Source organism: Euwallacea fornicatus, chromosome 27, assembly GCF_040115645.1.
Source record: "Euwallacea fornicatus isolate EFF26 chromosome 27, ASM4011564v1, whole genome shotgun sequence".
Classification (NCBI taxonomy): Eukaryota; Metazoa; Arthropoda; class Insecta; order Coleoptera; family Curculionidae; genus Euwallacea; species Euwallacea fornicatus.
The window spans coordinates 568,349-593,618 of record NC_089567.1 but is presented as its reverse complement, the minus strand read 5'-3'; the positions used below and the strand labels follow the sequence as shown (position 1 = coordinate 593,618).

The 25,270-nt window shown below is 35.5% G+C and overlaps 1 protein-coding gene across 1 annotated transcript; it reads left to right on the top strand.

Annotated features, from left to right (window-relative positions):
* Positions 1-17,871: 17,871 nt before the first annotated feature.
* LOC136347191 (uncharacterized) lies at positions 17,872-22,112 on the top strand. Its single transcript, XM_066296951.1, has 6 exons — positions 17,872-18,022; positions 18,154-18,307; positions 18,347-18,474; positions 18,532-18,765; positions 21,727-21,810; positions 21,862-22,112. Exons 1-6 carry the CDS (start codon positions 17,936-17,938, stop codon positions 22,093-22,095), a joined length of 921 nt encoding a protein of 306 aa, XP_066153048.1. The 5' UTR covers positions 17,872-17,935; the 3' UTR covers positions 22,096-22,112.
* Positions 22,113-25,270: the final 3,158 nt, after the last annotated feature.

The following is a 25,270-nucleotide window of genomic DNA, read 5'->3' as shown; positions in this document are numbered from 1 at the left end:
AATGAATATTACAGTGAGTACAGCACCCATTGTAAAATTGAATCCCTGTTAGGTTTTCTTTCTGTTTATTTTCCTTCCTCTTAAACTTCAAAGCTCAAAATATATAGGTCATGGAATTATTTACATTTCGGAGAAGATTTTTAACCCACGCAACTTCGAGATATATTACTTCAACGTCCTAAAAGGGGAAATATTCACAAAAATATCAAATTTGCAGGGAACAAAATCTGAACGGAAAAGGGAGTTTCGCAGTATAAATAAACATTAACACCAGTTCAGTTTTATCGCTCAAAGAAGTTAGGCTGACGCAAATTATCTTTAAGTGTCATCTAAAATTTCCTCTAAGGGCCTGTAATCTAAGGTTGTAAATGCTTCTTGCAAGTCTAATTATTTCAAAGGGGGTTTAATTCGTTACCAGCTGGAAATTATTAAGCGCAAGTTGGAAGCAAACCTGGAAAGGAAAATTAGGCCCCATATTATAGACCCATATTACATGCCGTTATATTAAATTACAGACGCGAAGTAAGGAGAGATTGATAATTAATGATGGATAGGAGAGACACGACTGAATACACACATTAATTATTCACACTAAACTCACGAATAAAAATTGCGGTAAATTAGATTTTATTAAAGACCGATTGTAAAATGAAGTGCCATCTAAAAAAGGGGATGAGGGGGGGGGGGGGTCAAACTCCTTCATAAGTAGGCGAAGCTCTCCTTTTAAATTATTTGGGATATTCTAATTTGAAAGATCCCCGGAATATCCAGAGGTAAGTTCCTCAAAGAGTTGCTACAAAGTTCATGAAATCATCATTTAGTTTTTGCGTTCGTCGGGGCCATTTAAATACCCGTGACGTAAGAAGTAAATCCCTGACCAAATCGATCCGAGCGTGGGAGTTCCTAAAATGCTGCGTTTGTATGTGAATTTAATGCTGGATTAATGGTTACACCTCCATTATGAGGGCATAAAGTCGTAAATTATTTTGTCAGAAATACATATATATATACAGGGTGTCCCACAAGTGTTTCATTATATTTCAGTGGGTAATAGTACATTGAAAATTAATATGACTCCCTATATAAACCATATTCCAATAATGCTTCATTAAGAAGATACAGGGTGTTAAACTTAAAACACACCTGGAATATTTCAACGTATCAGACTATCAATGAACAGGCGAGCTCAATTATGTATTGAACAAAATGGCCACCAATTTGAACAATTTCTATAATGTTATAGCAAATTAATAATATTTAAAACAAACTTAATATTATTAAAACCATTTAGAGAATATCGTGCATATAGACGGTATTCAATTTTTTACTGGCAAACGATACGTCGGACGAAAAAGAGTCAAGTGAGCATTTTTCTTCTAAATGAAATTAAACTTCTACAAATAATTTTTATTTTGATAAAAAGCAGTGGCGCACCATGTTTTTCTTTAAAAATGTGCTGAGAGGTGTCCGTACGCACGTCACTGGTGAAACGAAAAATAGCCCTTTTGCATAAATAAATGCGTCTACATTAACTCTCAAAACATGCCAAATTTCACTTACATATCTCAAACGGTTTTGAATATATCAATAAAAGTTAGATTTTTTAAGTAAAGTTTAACACCCTGCATCTTCTTAATGAAGCATTATTGGAATATGGTTTATATAGGGAGTCATATTAATTTTCAATGTACTATTACCCACTGAAATATAATGAAACACTTGTGGGACACCCTGTATATATATATAGGGAGTTAGGAAATATTTCCATTATGGCGACATTGGTAGTTCTCGCGGTACTATAGCCAATAAGCGCGTTTGGATTTAATGGTCTAAGTAACAAGCTTTGATTTTACGAGGTTCAATAGGTCTCGTGCAAAGAGAAACTAATGAAGATACGGAGTATCATTTTTCAGGAACTCTAATTTAATCTAATTACTAATAAATTAACAAGCGGGAAATTGAGAATTTGTGCAAGCTCGACCTATTTCAATCTTTGATTTGGTTCAGTTCCACATCATTCAAGCGCTGATATCTTCATGATATTCCCCTGATAACCGAATAGTGAACGATATTTCCGGAGCTATGATAATTCGGACCTTAGTAAAATCTTCCAATGCAGGTGTGGTGGTGGGGTGGGTCACTGGAGGCAAATAATCACATCAAGACGCAAGATTTAGATTAACAGACAATCTCTGGACAATAATTAGTTTAAGAGACAATTAGAGAAAAGAAAATAATTAGATATTTTCAGTTCGGATAAACGTTTTACGAATTGGTCACTTCAACTGGCCACATAAAAGGTATCAGGTGATCTGGTAAGGCCACGCATGCGATCCTGCATTTCCCATTCAATGGTTTGTCCAGAAATTGGCGAGCAATCAAATTAAAACGTGATGGTCCGCCAGCGTGCATAAACGAAATATTTTGTCTGGCCCGTAAATCAGCACCTTCTAAATCCTCAGACCGTGGAGGAAGGTGGGAAAGTGGCCCAAAACAAAGTCAAAATTATGAAGGTCGCAAAGGAAATTAATAACGTTGTCGACAGGATACACAGGATGTCTAGAACAAACATGAAAGTCGTTCGTCTAGATCGGTTAATGAGTCTGTCTGTTCAGGACGAACACCCTTAGGAGCATAGCAACGTTACTGTTAATCGAGTTTAAAAAATGGCCACCGAAGGCAACCCTCCATTTCCGATTTACTGCTAATTCTATGTTCCTGATAGACTTGTTTCTACCAACTACCGGTTTATAAACTGGGGAGGTCAGTGACCTAAAAAAAAAAAAAAAATCAAGTGGATTCATATTGGGTGGTCCGGGAGGCCGTGCATGCGGTGCTACTTTTCCTGTCCGACGATACACGAAACGGTGCAGGAACAAAATATACTTTAAGTGATAAGTGGATATTTCCTTATCCCTGAGTTTTCTTCGCATGTCTCTAGATATACGCCCCCATCTAATACCCTCCTTTTTCATAACGACACCCCGCAAACGTAATTTCATGGCACTTCGACTTTTATCCTGCGAGGTCGAGATAAGGGACATATAAAAGGATGTTCTGTGTGCTTCGAGGACGCCTAAATAATATGACGGAAAAAACATAGAAACTTTCTGACGGTAAGTTAAAATTGTGATTTATAGAACGTTATGACTGAAAGTAACCGAGGTCGTCGAGTGTAAACTAGAAAATTGGTAATTTATGGTGCATGTGAGTGGCTCCCTGTATTTGATAACGCTTCTGGAGCACCCACGATATTGAAGTTTGCTGATGAAGTGGCATGGATTAGAGTACAAAGCGTGTAAGGGAAGTGAACCAGCAAGAAAATCAGCAATCCATTAGCACCCGATGAAAGGTTTGGAGTGTGTCTTGCGGTGATGAAAGAATCTTCATGCAGAACTGCGTCAGTTAATTTTACCTTTCCTTTCTATTGAATTTAATATTTTATGACTCCATGAACCTAGCAAGTCCACGTCAAATTATCCAAGATGAAAGCCGGGGTGAAACATATAACAAAGTTAAGAGTATACGAGTTTTTTGGTGACTGTATTAATGCACGAAGGCTTTTGGCTGTTTTACTTTGGGTTATTCTGGCCGTCACGAGATATAAAACTTTTATCTTGTTACTAGACCCAAGTAATGTAGTAATATGGAAAATTACCACATCAAGATGGAGAATAATGTTTTACTAAGTACAGAATGAGCATCAGTTTGCTCATAATTTATTTATCCTAAAGGAGTGTCGGCAGCAATATTTTTACAGAGGGAATGAAATGGAAAAATAAAAAAGAATCGTTTTAATGAACCTCTAAAAAGGTTTCCATCTGTTATTTATTCTTTTATTTTATAGATATCGGCTCTTCTAAAAATAAATTAAAATCAGTTATGGCTTAAACACACTTACCACTCTAACGGAGTTCAGGGAAATTTAACGGGGGAGGAAAGCAAATAGAATCTCATTGACCATAGTGGCGCCTTTAGTGTGGATGTGGGCGTTTTCCACCACGCTGCTTCTGGCACATCCGAATGCTACGAACTGGGGTTCTTAAGAGGAAATGTGATAGGGCACGATGAAATTGTCGCCTTTTAAAGAGTGTTGAATTTTTTTTCATTGGAGATCATACAAATATCAGTGGAGACATCAAGAATATCTGACACCGTATGTTTTACATCGTCGGTCTCATATGACGAAAGAACGGTGATATGAAATTCAAGAGTTTGGAGAGCCAATATTTTGGAAATTAAACCTCCGACATTATTTTCTTGTATGATTAAAGTGAAAAGCAGAAAAAAGTACTTTTCCGAGAAATAATCTTTATTTCTTTGTTTTTTTTTTAACTGCTTATGCAGATCATTCCCAATAAAACTCGTCAGTTTCGGGCTACTTTCATGTTAAGACCTACATCGAAGCATCAACTCCTCAATTTGAAAGATTGAATTGTTGATGAAAAAATTGCAAGGATAATTGTCCACTAGCGGTGCATAATTGCACACCAGCCTGATGATTCCACAGCAATAATTGCACACTAAATTGATAACTGCACACTAGACTGATTACTGTACAGCGACAATCGCATACTACACAGTCAACTGCACAGCGATAATTTCACTCTAGACTGACGACCGTGCAGCGATAATTGCACATTGGACTGATAATTGTGCAGCGATAATTGCACATTGGACTGATAATTGTGCAGCGATAATTGCACATTGGACTGATAATTATACAGTGATAATTGTATTTTAGATAACCTCCATCTCTATTCTTGTCGGGATGGAGGGTGAGATTGATGACAAAAGCAGTACCTCTTGTTCCTCGTGCATTGTGTAACTTCTTGTCAATATTCTGGAACAACGCATTATCCGAATTTCTTATTTTGAATTGTTGTGCACATAGTTCAGGTTAGTAGTATAAATAGTTGGGTGAACGATAATGTGCCCAATCGCCCTAATGCATCAAAATACCAGACTATTTATCAGTCGATCTGTCGGTTTTGAAAAACAAGTACGTTCCAATTAAAACGAGCCTTCTTCCTTCGAAATGGGGCTCCATCGTCGCAATGTAAAAATAAATATATGCGGTTTTCATTCAACAACAGTTCGTGCGAAATTATCAGGAATTTTGATGCGTTTGTGCAACTGCATTTGGCAATTGCACTTCCAACGGAAAATCGAATTCCTCTGGTGTCTTAACAATGCTTGGTTGTTTGATATCCGCAGTTACAAACAGATCACAAAATGTAGGTTTGATTTTGCGATAAATATTGTAATATAGTAGAAGAAAAATTAGATGGATTGCCTTGCTTTGGCTGAGTGTAATACGACACATTACACAACGAGCACGAAATATTCAGGGTTTATCGATATCGATTTTGAGTCGTGGTGAGTTCATCCAAATATTGTTAAGACGATTGCCCAGGCTACTCCTCATTTGACGGGCCTACGCACGCGCTGGTATCATCGCAATAGCTTGATCGGTAAAACCGCTCAATGGGAGATATTTCAATCGTATTCTTGAGGCGAGTGCTCAAATCTTATGGACTTACGTCTGAAGAGACACTCCTTTTAGAGAGTATTTTTAATAGGACCATTGGTGGAAACTCCTAGTCTCGCTCTCGACTTCAATTTTATTGGGAAATCTGAGAGCGTCCAACAATTTCAATCATGTTCGTGTAATAAATACGATAACCGACGTCTGAATGAATGGAAAACAAACTTAATTATACGCACATTAACTAGTCTAAGCGCGAAATTTGACTCGGTAGGAAGTTAGGGTGAAAACGCGTGGGTTTCGAATAAATAGACATCCAGAGTCGGCCCTAGAATTTAAATTAGTTCATAAGGGAAGTTTTTAAGCTTGTCTTGACATTTTAACCCAGTTATTAGCTGAAATTTTCCATTTCTTCAGCACACAACGAGAGATACGGGTTTAATTTACTTCCTAAGCAGCAGCAATGCACAAATAATGTTATTACTGAAATTGCGTACATAATTAGGATAATCCGGGCTTGGACGGATGTTACAAAATTAAAATATTTTTCCCTTAAAATCGTTATTAAGAATTTATTTATAAACTAGCAACAAAACTTCGCGTTTCTGTAGACAATTTGTCGAATTCAGACTTAATGCTGATAGATGGAAGTAAGGTAGCGACAGGAACAAAATCAATCCCTTTGCAAATGGGGATGTAACCCATTTTATGCTTCGTGAATCAGAATAAGATTATGCGAAAAACTTAAAAAGGGAGCTTTCAAATTACTTATATAAGTTTAGAAGGCATTCGTGACGACTAGTATTAGAAATAGATTTTATCCTAAGAATACTCTCTCCACTTTATAATAGTTTCCAGTAGTGCAATTACAATATCAATTACAGTCTTATACATTTCTGAAGGTAATCTAATTCCATCAGAAACTCCTGTTTCCAGCGTCTCGTCGTAAACTTGAAAGTTTTCCTTTATTAGATTGCACAATACATTTAGTAACTGAAAGTTTTCCCGATATTCCGGAACTTGTTGATTTTGTTCAAATTGTTTTGCGAATTTCTATTGAAAGAGTTTCACCGATAAGGCGCAAAACAAACACATTTTTTAATTTTAGGCAGATTGGAAAAATCTTACTTTTAAGGTCTTTTGCTAATAAAGAATAACTTTTATAATAAACTTATGGGATAATGTGGCAGTTCGCAGCTTTTCTAGATAACTGAATGGTTCCAGTGAGTCATACGGGGCGTTCGCGAACGGCTGGAAGAGCGACGAAAAACATGTCCAAGTTGTTTAACGCACTGCTACTATTCGCAACTTGTAATTTTCGAAAAATTTAACATTAATAATTTACTGAGTGTTAAATCTTTAACACATGGTTTCGTAACAATGACTTAATGAACAACATTTCAATTAACCATATTTTTGTACACCATAGTTCTCAAACTCCCTGGGCTGGAAATTGCATTTTTTCCACGGTTTTTGGTTTGTAATGCATTTATATTATTCAAATCTGTAATTTTTTTATTATTAAATCGGGAAAATTGTGCGTCAAAGTGGGAAAGATTATGGGAGCTTTTTTCGAAGTTCCCCAACTACTGTCGATATAACGTTTGCTTCGAGGAGAGCTAGTATATTATATTTGGCATTGTTGAGCACGACAGTGGTGAAACTGAAAACGAAGTTTGCACTGCCAACGAATCTTCTTTGGTAACACATAAAGCTCATGATATTGAACAATTTTTTACATCACCGTTTTTTTACTTAGACGTTTCGAGACACCCTGTGTGTCAGAAATTAGGGATCTGCAACCAGTAATTTATTAACCAAACGAGTATATTTTTCCATTATCTATCAGTCATTTCAGTTTGGCAGCAAAGTCCACAATTGCCCTGTATGTATAAACGAGTTTTGGGTAGGTTTCTATACTTCTATACATTCGCACACATACACACCCACACACACACACACACACACACACATATGTACTTCAACAGGAGCTTTTCTCCCAGCTTTTAGCAGAGGGTGACTATTAATCTCAAATTTAACTAAAAATATTGTACGATTTCATCGTTTCAACAATCTCTTTGGTCGTATGAGACATTTCCCCCAGATAAGTTTGAAGAATAATGGAACAATCTGCCGTTAACATACAAGGTATCCACAAAAGTCACATCATAAATTCTAGATGTTATAGAAAGAGCCAAAATATTGCATGTACTTAATACTTAAAAAGGAAATTCTGGCAGGATTCGTTACGTTATTTACTATCAAAGTAAGAAATAAAAAAAAGGATTTTTGGTGTAACTTTGATAATACAGGACGATTTCCTCAAAGACTGTACAAGACACCACAGGTTGAAGCAAGGTATACTTTTTTAGAGAACAATTATGAAAAAATCACGCTATGAAAAACTATTGATGTGTTCAACTCACTAAAAAATAAATGAGTTTAAATGAAAAATTTAGACTTCCTCCCCTGTAAAGAAGACATAAAACATCTGTTTACACATGAAATAAACATGACTATGAATTATTTATATCGCCGAACTCTCGTTGCTTGCACGATAATTTTTTTAAATTTTAAATAAAACTAATTTTTTAACTTTTTAGTTTGGAAGCGAATAACTTGGTAACTAAGGATGCTAAAAAAATTTTTTATATGGAGAACTACCATTATCTTAGCCTTCTCTATAACTTTTAACATTTACAGCATGTACTTCCTGGACATCCTCCATAGAATCTTTTTATATGCATAAATGTTGAACCAAATATAACGGGTGATCGTTAAAAAACCTCGCAGTGGGTAGTGAATCGTAAACATAAACCGTTAATGAAGTCATTTGTTGTTTACCATCAAATATTTGGCGAAAAGCACATTACCAGACGAATTTTACTCTGATAATTTAATACGGCCTTAAAGTTTATTTTATAATCACTCTTTATGATACTCACGTCTTGTTTCTATTAAAAGAAAAAGCGGGGCAAAAAGGCCAAGTGATTGATGGAATTTCTCTGGAATAAAGACTTTTTAAGTACATAAGAAAGCATTGTGACTCATGGCTTTTGTCGCCCCCTTCCATGTAATTTTTACATGTTATGAAAGATTGATGTATATTTCATGTATGTGATAACCACTCGTTCTCGCCAGTAGCCCACTGGCTTTAATACATCAAAGGATGTTCATTATTTTCTGTTTTATTATATTATTGTTATATTAATTTTTCCTTCTTTTCGATAATTTCTGTATTTCCGTTTTCTTCTTCTTCAATATTTGTAATTCTTCTTTTACATTTCCCTCTCTCCAGTGTCTGCAGTTCCCTTTTTCTCTTGTCGCGTCCTTTTGTTGTGTCACAGTTCTCTCTATCTTAACACCGATGCTGCGAAACGAACTTTACGTTGAATTTTAACAAGCACACATGGCGGTAGAATATAATATGATTTCTTGAATATTATAATGAATTAAATTTTCATTAGTCTTTAATGTGAATTTAGTGTTGAGGCCATAATATACCATGCCGTACAGAAGGCAAAATTCGTATTTATGAACTGATGCACACGTGGGCAAATGTGCCAAACCGTTTGTTTAAATTTAAACGCAAAAGCAGAAGTTCGGTTAGTTTAGACTTTTAGACCTGCACTCGTGTGGAAGTTATTTGTGTGGCATGTACCTACATGTATCGCCAGTTTATCAGAAACGAGGAAAAAGCGAACAAAAAAATCTGGGTTTTTTGCCTTATTGACATCCATCATCACCTCTTTGTTGCACTTCTCTCGGTTTGTTCGAGTTGAAAAAGAAAATAACAAATTCAGGTTGACAAATTCGTAGAATCGTTAGTTCGAGAATTTAAAGTTTCCCATTTTTTTTTTTTAATTTGAAATTCTGTTCCTACTCCTTTTCGTAAAATTATATAATAATTATTGTAGCTCGTTCCGCTTTTCTCTAAGAGGTTTCACTTAGAGATTGAAAAAAAATCCATTTTGAGAAAACTCGAATTCTCTGGCAGAGCAAAAGATGAAAACGATTGCGGACATTTGGAAAGAAAAAAGAAAACACAGAAAGTCTGAAATACAACTTTAATCGGCCGCACTCTATTGCGAGCGAAAATCGACCATCAGGTCATAAAATGTGTGATTTACGGAGTATTCCGTCTTACATTCACTGTTTAATGGTTTTCATTGAGTTGGAACTTTAATTATAACAAATTGAGTAATTGCAGGTAGGTATGTTAGTTTTATTTCTAACATTCACCACTGTCCAATTAGATAATAAATTTTTTCTCTATTGTCAGTGGTGGCCAATTTATCAGTGCATGGTGGGGAATATCTTAAACTCTTACAAACGGTTATTATTAATAATGAAGTAGGACAAAGAATTGTTCGCACTAAATCGGTTTTATAGCGTTTTGTAGTGGCAAATTTCGTGCAGAACTGTTGTGAGTTGTTAGATTACTTTATTGGCTTTCACTAGACAAGAATTACAATATTTACATTATTTTTACACGTCTGATGGAACTTGCTCTAACAGTGCCCCTATATGTATTCACACATCTTGTTTCCTCTCGTTTTATACTTTTTTCATCCGATTCACACTTTCTTAGATGTTCATTTTCGTAGTATTCAAATGCTATCGTATTTGAATCTGGTGCCGCCATCTGTGTAGGGAAGTCGCTAAGTAAGTAACTGAAATGTACTTCGCTACAGTTATCTATAATAGTAACGTGTTTGGTACCACTCGTTAAAAGTTGGTACTCTATACTCACCAAAGAGAACGTCATGTGAAAGGTTCGACAGACAATATTACAAATTTCTTTTATACGTTTATGGTAGATCGTTCGTTTTTCCTTTTATTTAATAACATTATCCACCTCCATTATTCAAGTTTCTGATACCATTTTGAAATGCAATTTAAAGAAAAATCCCAACTTGCGTGATAATAGATATTCATTAATTCTACATTATCTGGCTGCAATAAATGATTTAAATTTAAATCTGTAAATATTGTTGCAATTTCGGGAGGTTGAACAATTTGGGGCGAAATCGCTTAAGCATAAATGCCATTTATTGACTTAACAAATTCACATAACTACAAATTCGCCAATGAATAGTGTACTAATATATTACCATTAAATGATGTAATATCTTTTATTACAATCGCTTCGTTCTTATTGCCATATTACCCCTAGATTGCACACGCTTGACAATGATCTCCTTATACAGGGGGTCTGTAGCTTAGCGCTCGTTAGAAGTATTTACAGAATCGGGTAAGCCAAAAAGTCGTGATTTGGTATGCAAGCCATTTGAAAACAAAATCCATTGATTGAAAATATTTTCAAAATGCCAGCGCGTTCAGAAGTACCGAAAATTGATAAGAACTTTGTTATTTTAAATAGAATCACTATTTTTTAAATTTTTTATCATCTTTTGTTGAATTTCAAATCAACTTTATGTAACATACTGCTAACTTAAAATACCAACTTTCGGAATTAAAAATTGTTTTATGTCAAAATTGGCAAAAGTCTTCTGTGTAAGAAAATTGATTACAGTGAAACTAACTAAGGAAGGAGAACAAAATTTTTCCAGTGGAGAATCAAAACGTTGCAATTCATTTTTCTCAATTTCACTTTCCGCAATTATCTACAGGGTGATCTGCAAATTAAATGGAACTATGTCGACACAAAAATGCCAAAAAATAATTTTCTTCAAATGGGACACTCCATATTTTAGAAAATGGAGTAAAAAACCATTCTATTCTGCTTTCAATGATGTAACAATTGTCCTATTCTTAAATAAAATTTTTATTGAGTGATTTGAGTTTTGACCAGGCACATTTATGGACAGAAAAATGTTTGCCAAGAAATGGTGAACGTTTTGAAAAATTATTAAAATAATTTGTTCACATGTAGCTACTGATATTTTAGCATCAAGCAACTATGTTTAAAAATCTTTTTTTCTTTTCAAATTTTGAGCTCAAATAACTTAAAACAATTTTTATGTGAATATAGTAAAATGTTACATCATTCAATGCAGAATGAGTTGGTATTTTAAGTTAAGTTATAAAATATGGAGTGTCTAGTTTAAAGAAAATTACTTTTTAGCGTTTATGGGTTTGGCCTAGATCAATATATTTTGCAGCGCACCCTGGAGATAAATATCAAAATTGAAACCGAAAAGAACGAAGGGTAACGTTTTAATTTTCCACTGGAAAAATTTCTGTTAGTCCCACTATAACAATTTTTTTACACTTAAAATTTTTGCCAAATTTCATATAAAAGAATTTTCATCTCCGAAAGTTAATATTTTAAAGTAGCAGTATGTTGCATAAAGTTAAACTAAAACTCAACACGGAAGCATAAAAAACCAGTTACTCTATTTAAAATAAGAAAGTTGATGTTAATATCCGATATTTCCGGAAGTACTGTCGTTTTGAAAATATTTTTAATCAATAGATCACGAGATCAACTGCCTATATACCAAATTATTGTTTTCTAGCTTTCGCGGTTCTCTAAACACTTCTAACGGACACTCAGCTAAAAACACCCTGTATACCTAAAGATCCTATCGCTGGAAGACTTCACAATTTTCTTACAAACACGCAAGTATTAACATAAACAAACATAAAAGAATATGCCACATACATAAGAAGGAATAAATCACTTGTTGAGCGCCTGCAATAAATCCCTTTTTTTTGTCTGTGTTTTACCTGTAACCGCCAGCCGTAACAATACGAACGAATGCGACATCTTACCTAAATCCACTTAACCATAACGAAACATACAGTCTTGCCTCGTTGTTCCGAATTTAATGAAAGTGAGTAGTTTTGTATTTTAGCCATTTAGAAAATCAACGCGGTCTGCACAAAATCGATTATTCGAACGAGGTTGTCTTTCTTTGGTTTCGAAATATCGATGGCAGGTATCAAAACTGTATTTTTTAGCGTCCTTTAGATGGGACATGGGAAGGTCGCTATTTGTCAGCATTTGCAACATATTAGGGGCTCCATTTGCGCTAAGCTTCGTTGTATTCAAGTAAATCTGGACACAAAGTCAGTTGGTTTTTGTGAAACAATGGAAGATGGAAGTGTCCTTTAAACTGAACATGGGAAATTTTCCTTTACGTAAGTTAGGTAGTCCTGGTAATTTCTGTTCAAATTAGAAATTACATTGTTCACGCCCAATGTGTGATATCAAAAATGCATAAATTTAAATAATGAAGTTACTCCCAGTTTTCCAGTGTCTATGAGCAAAACTCGTAATTTTTTTCCCAAATTTAAATCGTTATGAGATGTCAACGAGATTTTGTCTCATAAGGCTTTTGGAAATTTTGTATTTTGTCAGATTTACGCAAATAGTTCGTATAAAGCTAAATGGAATATCGAAAGCGCCCTGTGCTAAAATGTCTTCACCTAGTCGCTGTGTACCTTCAAAAATTCTGCTTTGAAAGATTTTATATAAATAATTTGGAGAATAAATAATTCAAAATTATTAGATTTAATGCTCCAATTTTTGGTGCTTTTATTTATTCTTTAGGTAAATTAGCGAATGAATTTGACGTTTCGTTTATTGTTTGCTCGCACATAGGAATTTACTTCAAGAACTAAATTTCAAAAAAATTAAAGCCAAATTCGAAGGATTATGTCCTTTACTTGACACTTTGGCGATGGAATTTATTCCTACTGAAGCTCGGCGACTATACTTGTTGCATTAAGCTTATGTTCTGGTGGGTGGAATGAAATGATGAATATAATTACGATTAGTTAAAATCATTTTTTATGTAATAAACGATATTTGGGAAATTTTGAATGCAATCCCGGGGTTTAGAGACACTCTGCAAAAAACAAAATATTTTCTAGTAATTGGACCTAAGAAACCTTTGCATATGATTTCTCTCCTAGTTATGACCTTTTTTCCTCTAAAGTCCACGCATATTTTTTCGACTACCCTGTATATTAATAGTAAATATACAATAATCAAAGAAAGATTCTCCCCATATTTGCTCATACATTTTACAGTCTCAGAGTTAATATAGTTTACCGAAAGCGAAAAAACTTTGTTGTCTAGCTGAGAAATTTTATATTTGAGAAGTTTTATAACGTAGAAGCTATATAGCTTAGAAGTTTTATAACTCTGGTTACCTCGATCTCCACCACCCGAGGGTTCTTCGTGAAACTTCATAATGTTGCTCCATGGAGTTGCATGTGAGTTTGAAGTTTGAAGCGAGATCGATTAGATCCTGACTCAATTCTACTTGGTCGTGTTAACCTTCAATGCCGAAAAATGCTCAGCATGGCAGGCTAATTTTAGCGCAAGCCATGCCGTAGATCATAACCATTATAAAAGCGGTACCGCGACCATTATTCAGAGGCCCATCGGAAAAGAACGCCGTAAGTCAGTGGTCGAAGTAATTTAGACCCAAGATGGGAGGTTGACCCCACTTCCTACTAGTTGCAACTTAGTTTTATATGAAATGTTATTATAACTTATAATAAATCTGTCAATCTGTGAATGGGTAATTGGCGATTATTATTTATTTCACACCTTAAGTGGTATGAAAACACAGATTGGATACAGTTATATTTGGTTTACACCGGATGAAGACAAACCAATGGTCAGTGTAAGATATAGGTGATTTCCGTTTGACGGGTGTCAGTGCCGGTGTAGGTAATTGTAATAACCGCATTGGGAGTTTAACTCTTCTTAGTTATTTATTTTAGGACCGGTCAGATAAATCGTTGAGTTAATCGGTCATGCGTTGGTGAGTTAAGAAGGAACATGCCTTTGAAATAATATGTGTACTGGATGTCTACTCTGCAGGGTGTCTTATCACGGATCTGTCGTATCCCAAAAGTGTGTTGTCGAAAAAACTTTTTGCTTGGCCGGTACGGCCACCGGACTTAAATGCCCTCAATTACTTTCTTTGCGAATTATGAAAATAGAGAACGATTTGTTGCTGATATTATGAATGAAGCACAGCATGTTCGTACTGATTCCGATACTGTCGAAAAGGCAACATTTTCTATTTTCAGTGTGTGAAAGTTGTTAAAACAAAAACAAACAGGAGTTCCTTAGTCTTGTGTTCCAGTCAGTTCATCATCACACTACTAACGTCCGGCTTTTTATTATTTCGTCTTAGAACGCATCAAGGTTTATTCCTTGAATCCGTCACTGTTAACTTTAGCTCTCTCACTACAATCTGAGATGGACTCGACCTCATGACTCCTGGTTTATGTTACTTGTTAATGTTACCCAATTAAATTGCAGAATTCTTGTAAAACTTTAAACTGTACGCCACTGATTAGCAATTTTTTAAACCATATTCCATTAGTATTAATAGTGACAGATTTTTCTTCGGCCTCACATGGCCGTATATCAAATTTGAATTTATATGAGGACGCAGGTGGTACGTCGCCCGAAAGAGATTATCACGACTCGCCCGTCTTTGGAGTGCTCCACATAGACACAAACTACGGGGGCGGCGAACTTTTTCATGGGGGCGGCATTGAATTTTAAGTGTAAGATTATCTCGTTACACGGATGGATGTGCCGGTCTGTTCTATTTCAATTCTTTTTTGTATATGCGGATGTGTTGAGCTTTCAAGTTGACGTCCTAAACGAGATATTTTTTTCAAATAATTTTTGAACCAAACCTTAACGTATTGCCCCAAATAATGTCGGGACACCATTTTGGACGTGCATTTTCGGAACACATTGTATACGCACAGCTAGGAATAAAGAAAGTTTTCGGTTGCGAGGGCCTAATGCTAATTAACTTAATTGAAGAGAGCAAAATAAAACAATAAACAATTTTACATTGTAATATACATGATGTTTCTTAATGTAGTGCTAACATTTCAGGGTGTTATCCCTCAGCTCATTTTATGAAAAACAGTTTACATGGACATATGTCCGCAACAGTCCAAATTTTTAGCCCACGGGGTGTTCAAATTTTTCTTTTCAAATCGCTATTTTTAAATTTCTCAGAAAGAACTTTAGATGTTACTTTCAGTTTTGGTGAGGGTTAAAAGAATGTAAAATCCCGCATTCTAATAAGAAGAAAAATTCTGTTGCGCAACCTGTGGCTTTCCCGCATGCATGTCCTCCGATATAATTTACGGAAATTGGTGAAACGCCACTGACATTCCTTCGAGGAAATACTTTTTACTGATTGAGCTAATAAATTCTACACGAAGAAGATCTTTTATGTGTTTCTTGTTCGTTAAAAGAGTCGTTCTTGACCGAAACAACGCAAATCGCCGTTATTAATTTAAGAGTTATTATAAGTTATTATTTTATATTAAATGCTGCATATTTTATAGTTTATTATAAGAGACCCTTTTCATGTAGAATTGACCAGCCTAACCAGAAAAATTTGTTTCCGTAATTAATATCGGCAACCACGTACGTAAGGACGGCACTGGTTGAGCGACATAATAATATAAAAATATTATTAAACACGCGGTTTTATCCTCTATTAAAACACGCCAACAATGACTAAAGTACTTTCTGAGAAATTGAACGGTTATGATAGAAAAAAAATTCAACACTGTAACTAAAAATCTGGGCCGTTGCGGATATGAGTCCATTAGAACGTTTCTTCACAGAATGATCTCAAGAATCGCGTCCTGAAATTAATCTGGAATTGGCCCGAAATTAAGGAACACCCTATGTTCTCCTGCATATTCTAAAAGTGCTTATCGCTTGTTGAATGCGAGATTCAAGTAGTTTTGAGACGCTTTTAAAACAAAGATTTTTCTCTAACTCGTGGAGAGACAAAGCATGGGTCAAATGCGAATAGTTCTTAAGAGTCATGTGGACCATTTAAACCCCCCTTTAGATATTATTAATTGTTAAATTTGCGATTATTGTTGAGTCGACGTGTCCATACCTCCAAGTCCTAACCGTATGAAAAATCTCGTTTTTTGTAAGTATCATTAATTCTTTCATCTACTGTTAATTATATTTGACTATAAAGGTAAATTTCGCTCGATGACGTATTAATTTTTTGGTTTATACAGGGTTTTTTCTAACTACGTGTAAAAAATTTAAAGGCGTAATCCTCTACTGATTTCGAGTCAAAAATGTCTAATAAACATATGTCCGCAAATGCCTTGTTTCCAAGATACAGGGTGTTGAAATGTGACAAGAAAAAGAGATTTTATTTCCAAAATGACTCAATTTGGGTGTTTGAATTTTCGAAGAGACAATTTTTTGGGGGAATGCTTTAATGATTAATCATAAGAATTGCTGAAAATGACCACCATTACTCATGATGCACGCTTCCGTCCTTCTTGTTAGTGATTGTCTCACTCTCTCGAAAACTCCTGGTGTGTTGCGTATCGTTTCACATCCGGTAATTATACGTTCCAGAAGTTGATTTAGAGTGTTTATTGGGACAGCATAGACAAGTCTCTTCAGATCACCCCAAAAGTAGAAGTCCAGAGGATTACAATCCGGGGACCTTGCTGGCCACGACTGGTTAGGCTCTGGGACACCTCTGCCTATCCATTTATTTGGAAAAGTTGCATTTAAGTGCTCTCGGACGCATATTGGCCAATTCTTGATTAGTGTAATTAGGCATTTGAAAAATTTTCAAAATTGAGGTATAATCTGATTTTTGGGACACAGAATTAAATTCTTTCACTTTAGAGAGTAAAACACCAAAGTAACACTGGCTATCTTGTTTATAGTAGTGGAAGTAGCAAAAAAAACTAACAATATACAAGTTAGTAAATACCACCAAACCTTTAGAAACATTTAAAACCTTTTTCAAGGTCTTTCAGTCAACACCCTGTATCTTGGAAACAAGGCATTTGCGGACATATGTTTATTAGACATTTTTGACTCAAAATCAGTCGAGGATTACGCCTTTAAATTTTTTACACGTAGTTAGGAAACACCCTGTATATGTACATTCACGTTCAAATGACACTTGCCTGCATGTATGGAACACATCTTCTTTCAGTTTTCACTTAAAATCATTTTGCATAAAAAATGTAATAATTTATATCTATAAGTTTCACCGACGACCTGGTTATACATTTAAGTTACTAGGGACAGGCAAGTTAAACACCTAAATCAAGCCTCGACCTATTGCTTCGGCCCCTGACGATTTTTCTAAAATTAATTACACACACCTTTTAATAAAATCTCATATAAAAATCGTCCATTTTATAATGCCATAATTTAACATATTGATTAAATAAGCTTTAGCTACCTATAATCAAAATGCATGATTTAACACTATTTGGATTGACACTCGTGGAACTTTCAAACTCATTTAAATTACGATAAATCGGGACATTTTTACTGCAATTATTATCTCGCTTAATTCGCATTAAATATTTGGGGTATATATGGGAAAATACAACACTTTCTTGTAATTATGAATATGTTTACAGCTTATATTTTTATTTTACGACATATTGACCCTGTTTCCGTCCATTATATAAGCGAGCGTTATGTCACACTCGGTACAGTACCTACCTCGATTCCATTCAACTTCCTTTTACCTCTCATTAGAAGGTCCACATTTGGACATGATTAAGGTAAATTGAGTTTTTGTATACCTATTAAGTGTACATAATGGTATTAATTGATAATTCAAATTATGAGCAATTTAAAATTTGTATTAATTATGTTAATTCGAATATTAATGACCAAATTGCATATTTTTCAGTTGATTGTACTCTCAGCCCTTGTGGCATATGCCAGTGCAGCACTCTCGTATATTTCCACTGGCATTGGAGGAGGACTTGGTGGCGATCTAGGTGGAGGACTTGGCGGTGGCCTAGGTGGAGGGCTTGGCGGCGGCCTAAGTGGAGGACTTGGCGGTGGAGGACTTGGCGGTGGCCTAGGTGGAGGACTCGGAGGAGGATTGATTCTAGGAGGCGGTCTTGGAGGAATAGGCCTAGGCGGTGGCAGCGAGGGAGGCCTTGGAGGCGGCCTCGAAATCGGCGGCGGAGGTGGTCATCACTATCACAAGGATATAGATTATTACGTAAGAATCATCAGTAAAATCGCATAAGAGCTCTCGAATTAATTGAAAACTTTTCAGACCGTTCCCCACTACGAGTACAAATACGCAGTCCATGATCCTAAACACCACGACGTCCACCAACAGCAGGAAAAGCGTTATGGAGATAAAGTTGTTGGAGAGTACTCGCTACACGAGCCTGATGGCACCATCAGAATTGTTAAATACGAGGCTGACAAGCACAATGGATTTAACGCCATAGTCGAGAGGAAAGGTCACGCTGTACATCCTCAACATTATAAAACTTACAGTCATTAGGTAAAAAAGAGTTGTTACGTTTAAATGATCTTGATGTCACTGGATGTTGTGATAAGTGATTTTTTTCATATATGTTTCAATGTTGTTCATCCCCTTCTAGTTTTTAGATATGTTACCCACTGTTACTTGTGTACTGCAAATAGATCAATTTGTTGCTATTTATAAAAGTTGCATTATTTCGGTCATGGGAAAGCGTTAAATGCAGAGAAATACATTACAGTTAAGTTAAACAAATATTTTAAGGGAATGTAGGCCCTAAGAAAATGGAATGCCTTTCCGACCTTTCGTTCTTAGCTGCGGTGTACACTATCGAAGGCATTGGGGTAATAGAGTGAGGAGCCAAGCGATTTGCAATTTTTATAGCAACGAACTCAAAAATAAGAATAGAATTATCTGTCAAATTATACGCAAAATTCTTGTTTTACTCATCTATCTCAGAGAGAAACAGCAATTTACGGATAGGACAGGGGCAATTCTCTGGATTAGACTACAACCAACAAAAAAAAAAATTTCAATTTCTACTTAAAATTTTTTCTTATGTAGCTGTGTTATACGAACGGATCAGCTTTAGATTCAATTAAGGGTCAACTCATAGAATTTACTAGTCGCGCTAGGCGATGTAGCTTTTCTAGTTCCACTCACTTCAGTATCTTTCCCATATTTTGATCCAAAAGGTCCCCTAAACACCAGTTTTCCATTGCATTACGTTAAAAATTTGTCGTTACGTTAGGTGTTATGTCGGTTAACAGAAAGAAAGAAAGGAAAAAGAAATTGTAAAATTTGCAGGACTGGTCTGACATTAAATTAAATTAAACAAAAATAACGACAAAAAACAACTTTTTTACTTTAACCATACAATGCCGGTGAAGACAGGGGTGAGTGCTGTGCAAGAATCAGCCTTAACATGTGATACATCACTGTAATCACCGAAAATTTCAAATGGTGTCCATAATAAAAAAATAAGTTGTTGATGCTCGCGCAAATCTAATTGTCAGATTTCCAGTGTAAAAGAGGAAAAATTACCATGGTCAAGTGCTAATAATTTTGAATTACTTCGCCAAATAAGTTGAGAAGAAAATATAAACGATTTTACAAAATTTTAGTTTTTTTTTAATATCTCCGCAAATCCGGGCAATTTTTTAAACTTGGAAACAACATATTCTCAAACTTCAAATTGCCCAATCTTGCTATAATTTAACTAGCACCGCAAGTTTTATAATTATTACGGTCTCCATGGTTCAACGCAAAAAACAAACATCCTGTATAGCAAAACATTGACAGTTTTTAATAATGACTTGGTGTTTTAGTTTGGTCCAATTCCCCGCACAATAACCATCAATTCCCTATCAAGCTGTAACAACACTTTGCAATTTGCATTTGCATACCTTAATCATAAACGTCAAGAAATAGACACTAACGTTTTAGAAGACTTACTGGCTGGTGACTACTAACATACCTCATTAATTGACTTTTTTCGAGATCAGTTACCAGCAGAAGATTTATCATTTAGACAAGGGTGTTTATGCTTTTTGTCGTGATTACCGATGAAAGTGGCCCTAAGGCTAAGAGAGAGAGAGAGAGAGAGAGAGAGAATCTTAAGATGCTAACCTAACACTAGAAAATTAGGAAAACCTTTCAGCTGTGCGTTAGAGAACCATAATGCGCTAGATTGTGGAAAATTTGAGAAGAATAAATTCCATAACATCCCATTTTTAAGAATAAACATAAAACTATATTTTTATAATATTATTAAATTTTGACCTAATAGTCATTACCGTTACGATGATCATAATGCGAAATTAACGTACCGAGTTGAAATTTTCGATCCATCCTAGCACGTTATTAGTGTATCGCCCGTGTATTGTTAAAAAATTTTCTTTACATTACACGTATGTGACCTGTGTCATACTCCGGAAGTCCGCTTTGCTCGTCTCGCGTAATACCACTCATTACACAAAACTATGCATTACCTACTGGTAACATAAGCAGATATTGTCGCATTTGACTGATTTTACGATTAAAAAAAGAGTGTTCAGAGTTCCAAAAAATCATTAAAAAAATCCATTTGTTACCTGCCTTTCAGGCATTTTTCACCCAAAAATTAGTATTAAATTAATTTAGCGACAACCATTATCCTAAATAGTAGTGAAACTACATCTCAGATACCACACCAATTATATTGCAATACAAAGCACAATATTTTAATTACTGGTACTAATTCAGTAATAATATGCAGTTTCACCTAAAATGTTAATTGGCGAATTATAAGCAGACCAGAAACTGACTTTTTTGACCTGAAAGTTTAAAGCTCAACTTTCTTATGCCGTAAATATAACTGTGATTAATCCCCTAATCACATTATGATATAAAAGCAACTACACTAAGTCAATGCAGCAGTATAAAGTTCCGCTTACTTTACGTTAGCCAGATATTGCCAAGAGACCCTATAAAACATGTTTAAGGTAATGTAATTTAATACCTACCTAAAATGGTATGGTTTCCTGGTACCAGACTGAGTTTAACATGTTATGAGCATAGGTCGAAAATTGTGAATTTTTTGATTTTGGGAACCAAAAGTGCTTCGTTTGCTCACTCAAAAGCAGCAAATGTTAAAATTTTGGGTACCTCATGTATCAAATTTTGTTTACTCAAAAGTGGTGAATTTCAGACTTTGGGTACTCAAAGAGTTTTGGTTTGCCTACCCAACACCTGTAAATTTTTAGATTTTTGGTGTTCACAATGTTATGATACGCATACACGAAAGCTGTAAATTTTTCAATTTTAGCTGTAAATCTGTAATTTACCTCAAGTATTATGTTTTCTGTACTCAAAAGTTATACTTTTTAAGACTCTGGGTACTTGAAATGTCATGATTTCATGATGCCAGGTTGAGTTCGCCATGTTACAAAAATAGGTAAGCGATTCAAAGGTGGTGTATAAAGGTGTGTAAATTTTCAGATTCTGGGCATCTGTCTTATGGTAACAATGGTTCTGTCTCAAGACGAACATCACCACCATCTCTACAAAGATATCGATTATTACGTAAGTTACCCTCCGTTTCATACGACAACGGTAGCATGCAGATAATTTCAGGCAAACCCTCACTATGAATTCAAGTATTCTGTGCACGATCCCAAACACCATGATGTTCATGAGCAAAAAGAGGAACGTTACGGTGACAAAGTAAAAGGCGAATATATGCTTCATGATCCCGATGGTACAATCAGAATCGTTAAATATGAGGCAGATAAACACAATGGATTTAATGCGGTTGTGGAAAGAAAAGGACATGCGATCCATCCACAACATTACAAGACATACCATTAAAGAGTATTTATTATAGAGCAATTTACTTAGACAAATTTGAGTGTTATGGTTATGCATCTGTTGCTGTTGTTGACGATTTGTTGAATAAATTATTGACTGCTCACGAATAGCTTTGGTATTGTTTTCTTTAAGTACGATCATGAGCTGACCATGAATTACTTATCGCCACAATGATTTTTTTTTTGCTTAAGGTAAGTAGCTGATAAAAGTCTAGTAAAGCAGTTTTTATTTATTTCATGTTGGGCATTCCGTTCATTGTTTACAACCGAAGTTACGGCTTCATTATACGTCGGTCAAAGTTAAGAAATTACAAAAACAATCTGTCACTTCTTTTCTACTTCGTATTCGTAGAGATCTGAAGATAAGTTCGGAATTCTGGGCATTTAAGATACGACCGTGGTGCGTTTTGTTCTGGAGTTCGTATCTGTATAAAAACGGTTAATATAAAAGTCAATCAAAATGTTTAACGAGATGGATAAAATGGTTTCGCTAGGAGCACTCCGGGTTAAATACTTCTGTTCCGAAGTGGTATGCGAAAGATCCATCTATTCCGTGCAGGTAGCGCTAAATTGTACCAAAAAATGCAGCAGGAAATGGACCATCATAGAGTGCAAGGAATAGTCATTTTCTCCTTTCCTATTGGGAATACGGAAGTGGTTCGAATACTGATATTTCAAACATGCAGGTTATCTCCATAGGAACTGAAATCTTAACGAAGCTGAACCGAACACTTAAGTAATGCAGTGTTCGCTCCACATAGCAAATCTGATGATAATACCTATTCACCTACCCAGGAATTACGCGATTACCGAACTAACCATCAGTCAATGAAGGTTAGTTCCGGTTAGTTCTGCAGTGCGCAGCAGTGAGGCGCATTGTGACTCATGGCATCTTCTGTCAACTACGCTCAACTCCTCGAACCTCCTGGGAGTGTTACTACCGGACACAGGCACGGTCCGCGACGGTACCACCAGCTGTTGGAATGCGTCAATGGAAACTTTCTAAGTGTTTAGAAATGAAAATATTTTATTTCTATTTTTACACAACAAAGGCGTAGCAAAGGCAGCGCCATCTGCCCATGTGAAACTTACCTATCGATGGTGTCAATGTGGAATGCAGTAACGGCGCCATTCAAGGGCTGATAATGCGACGAGGATTAAAGCCCTTAAAAATTGTAATTGCTGCATTGACCAGAATACCAAGAATTGGAATAAAATCTCGGCCATTTGCACAACATGGGATGACAAAGAGCCATGCATCAAGTCGACTCCCACATGAGCTCGCTCGTCTTAACGTCACTAGATGGCGTTATCACGCGACGACACGAAAACCGTTTTATATTATGGGTACAAGAAGCCATGCTGGGCGACAAATGTCTTTTTATCTGATGGGTCTTGACGCTTCAGGCGTATAACAAGTGCATTGAAAATCGGGTAAATGCGTCCAGCCCAGAATCTATTATGGTTCAATGGTCAGTGGATAATACTTTTTTAATTATATGTGATTACTAATTTATGGCACAAAACTCGTTAATTTTTGCATCGTAATGGTACCACTGCATACAGCTAATAGAGCTCCTCGCCTTAGCAATTCTTCTAAATTAAAACATAGCCGGCTCCGTCTGTGAAATGGATGGATTTAATGTGGGGAACCTAGGAATTACACGCAATATAATTTAATAACACATCAAGGGGATATGAAAAATTGCTACCGCTAAAGCCCTCTGCTCATTTTCAATCATATTTCATGTATCGAAAGCTGCGAGTAAAACGGCGTTAAATCGGGCAAATTAGGAGAATAGTCGAAGCCGTAAAGCGTTCTTTCGCTTCCGGCTGCCAAAATTTCAGGGCCCGTGGGTAAATCGCCATTGAATTAAATCGCGAAGATTCATTAAAGTAACATTAGCAGGAGATTATGTAAATCTTATTCGGTTTATGGTAAAAACTACAGGTGGGTTCCCGAAATGTAACTAATAATTTACGTCGAGGCGGGCTAAACGATGTAACTCTGAGTAGGTCAGTTTTAAGACAGCATTTTTCATAATCAACACTGAAACTTTCTGGAATCCTATATTTCAGAATATACAGGGCGTTTATTTATTGCGAAACATTGATTTTTACAAATTTAATCTTCGTGAATTTGATTAGTGCTGTACAGAGCGAGATTTGAAGTTCCAATTTTTAACCAGTAAAAATATCTGAAATAATCAATTAATCGAAAAGTTAATGTTTCGCGAAAATTTGGTTTTCGCACAGGAGAAGCTAAGCTTCTTCCAACAGTAAAGTAGACGGTGAATAATTCCCAATCATAACAATAATTCCTCTGAAACGCTACTTCGGAAACTACTTTTTGCGTTCACTACGACGCATATATGTCTCTTGGCCTCCTAGGTCACTCGACCTAGGCCTGTTAGACTTCTTTCATAAGGACGTTGAAAAAAGTTCAAAACTCAAGAATTAACCGTTTGAGCCCGGATTTTACATGAACGTTGCCCTTCATGTGTATTAATAATAAGACATGTGCATTCAAAGCCTCACTAGCTAATAACGCATGAATTAAAATATCTGCAGTGTCCACTGTATACAGTTACACCCTAACTGTACCTGGCTTCTCAATTTACTGCTGAAAACTACGACCATCCTAATCTTACATCAAACATGACATCTTCGATGTCTTATAATAAAATAAGGTTTCAACTGATTTTACTCAAAAATGTGAAAACTATAGTAATTGACGAAAATATGTTTTAATTAATGGGGCCTAATTTAGATAACGGTCGAATGTTGTGAAGCGCCGCAGCAGACAGAAAAAAACAGTGGAAGCATTATTAGGTGCTCTTAGTAGGAAGATCAGATCAAACTACAAATAAGTAACGTGTATAACACACATGTTCAAATGTGGGAATGTAGTTAAGATCGGATAATGAGATAACACTACAGGACAGCGAGACGTTGTCAGTGGTAAGAAAAATCTCCTATAGCTCTATGGTATTTATTTTCTTTTCTTCAAGTTTGCTCCTGGGCTAAAATAAATTCTTATTAAATCATTGTCTCGCAATTGATCTTGAAAAAAAAATTATTTTATATATAATTTACTTCAATCAATCATTAAATAAAACAAATCAATTACCCAAAAATGGAGTAAGTGAAAATTAAAATAATATGTATGAATTGCA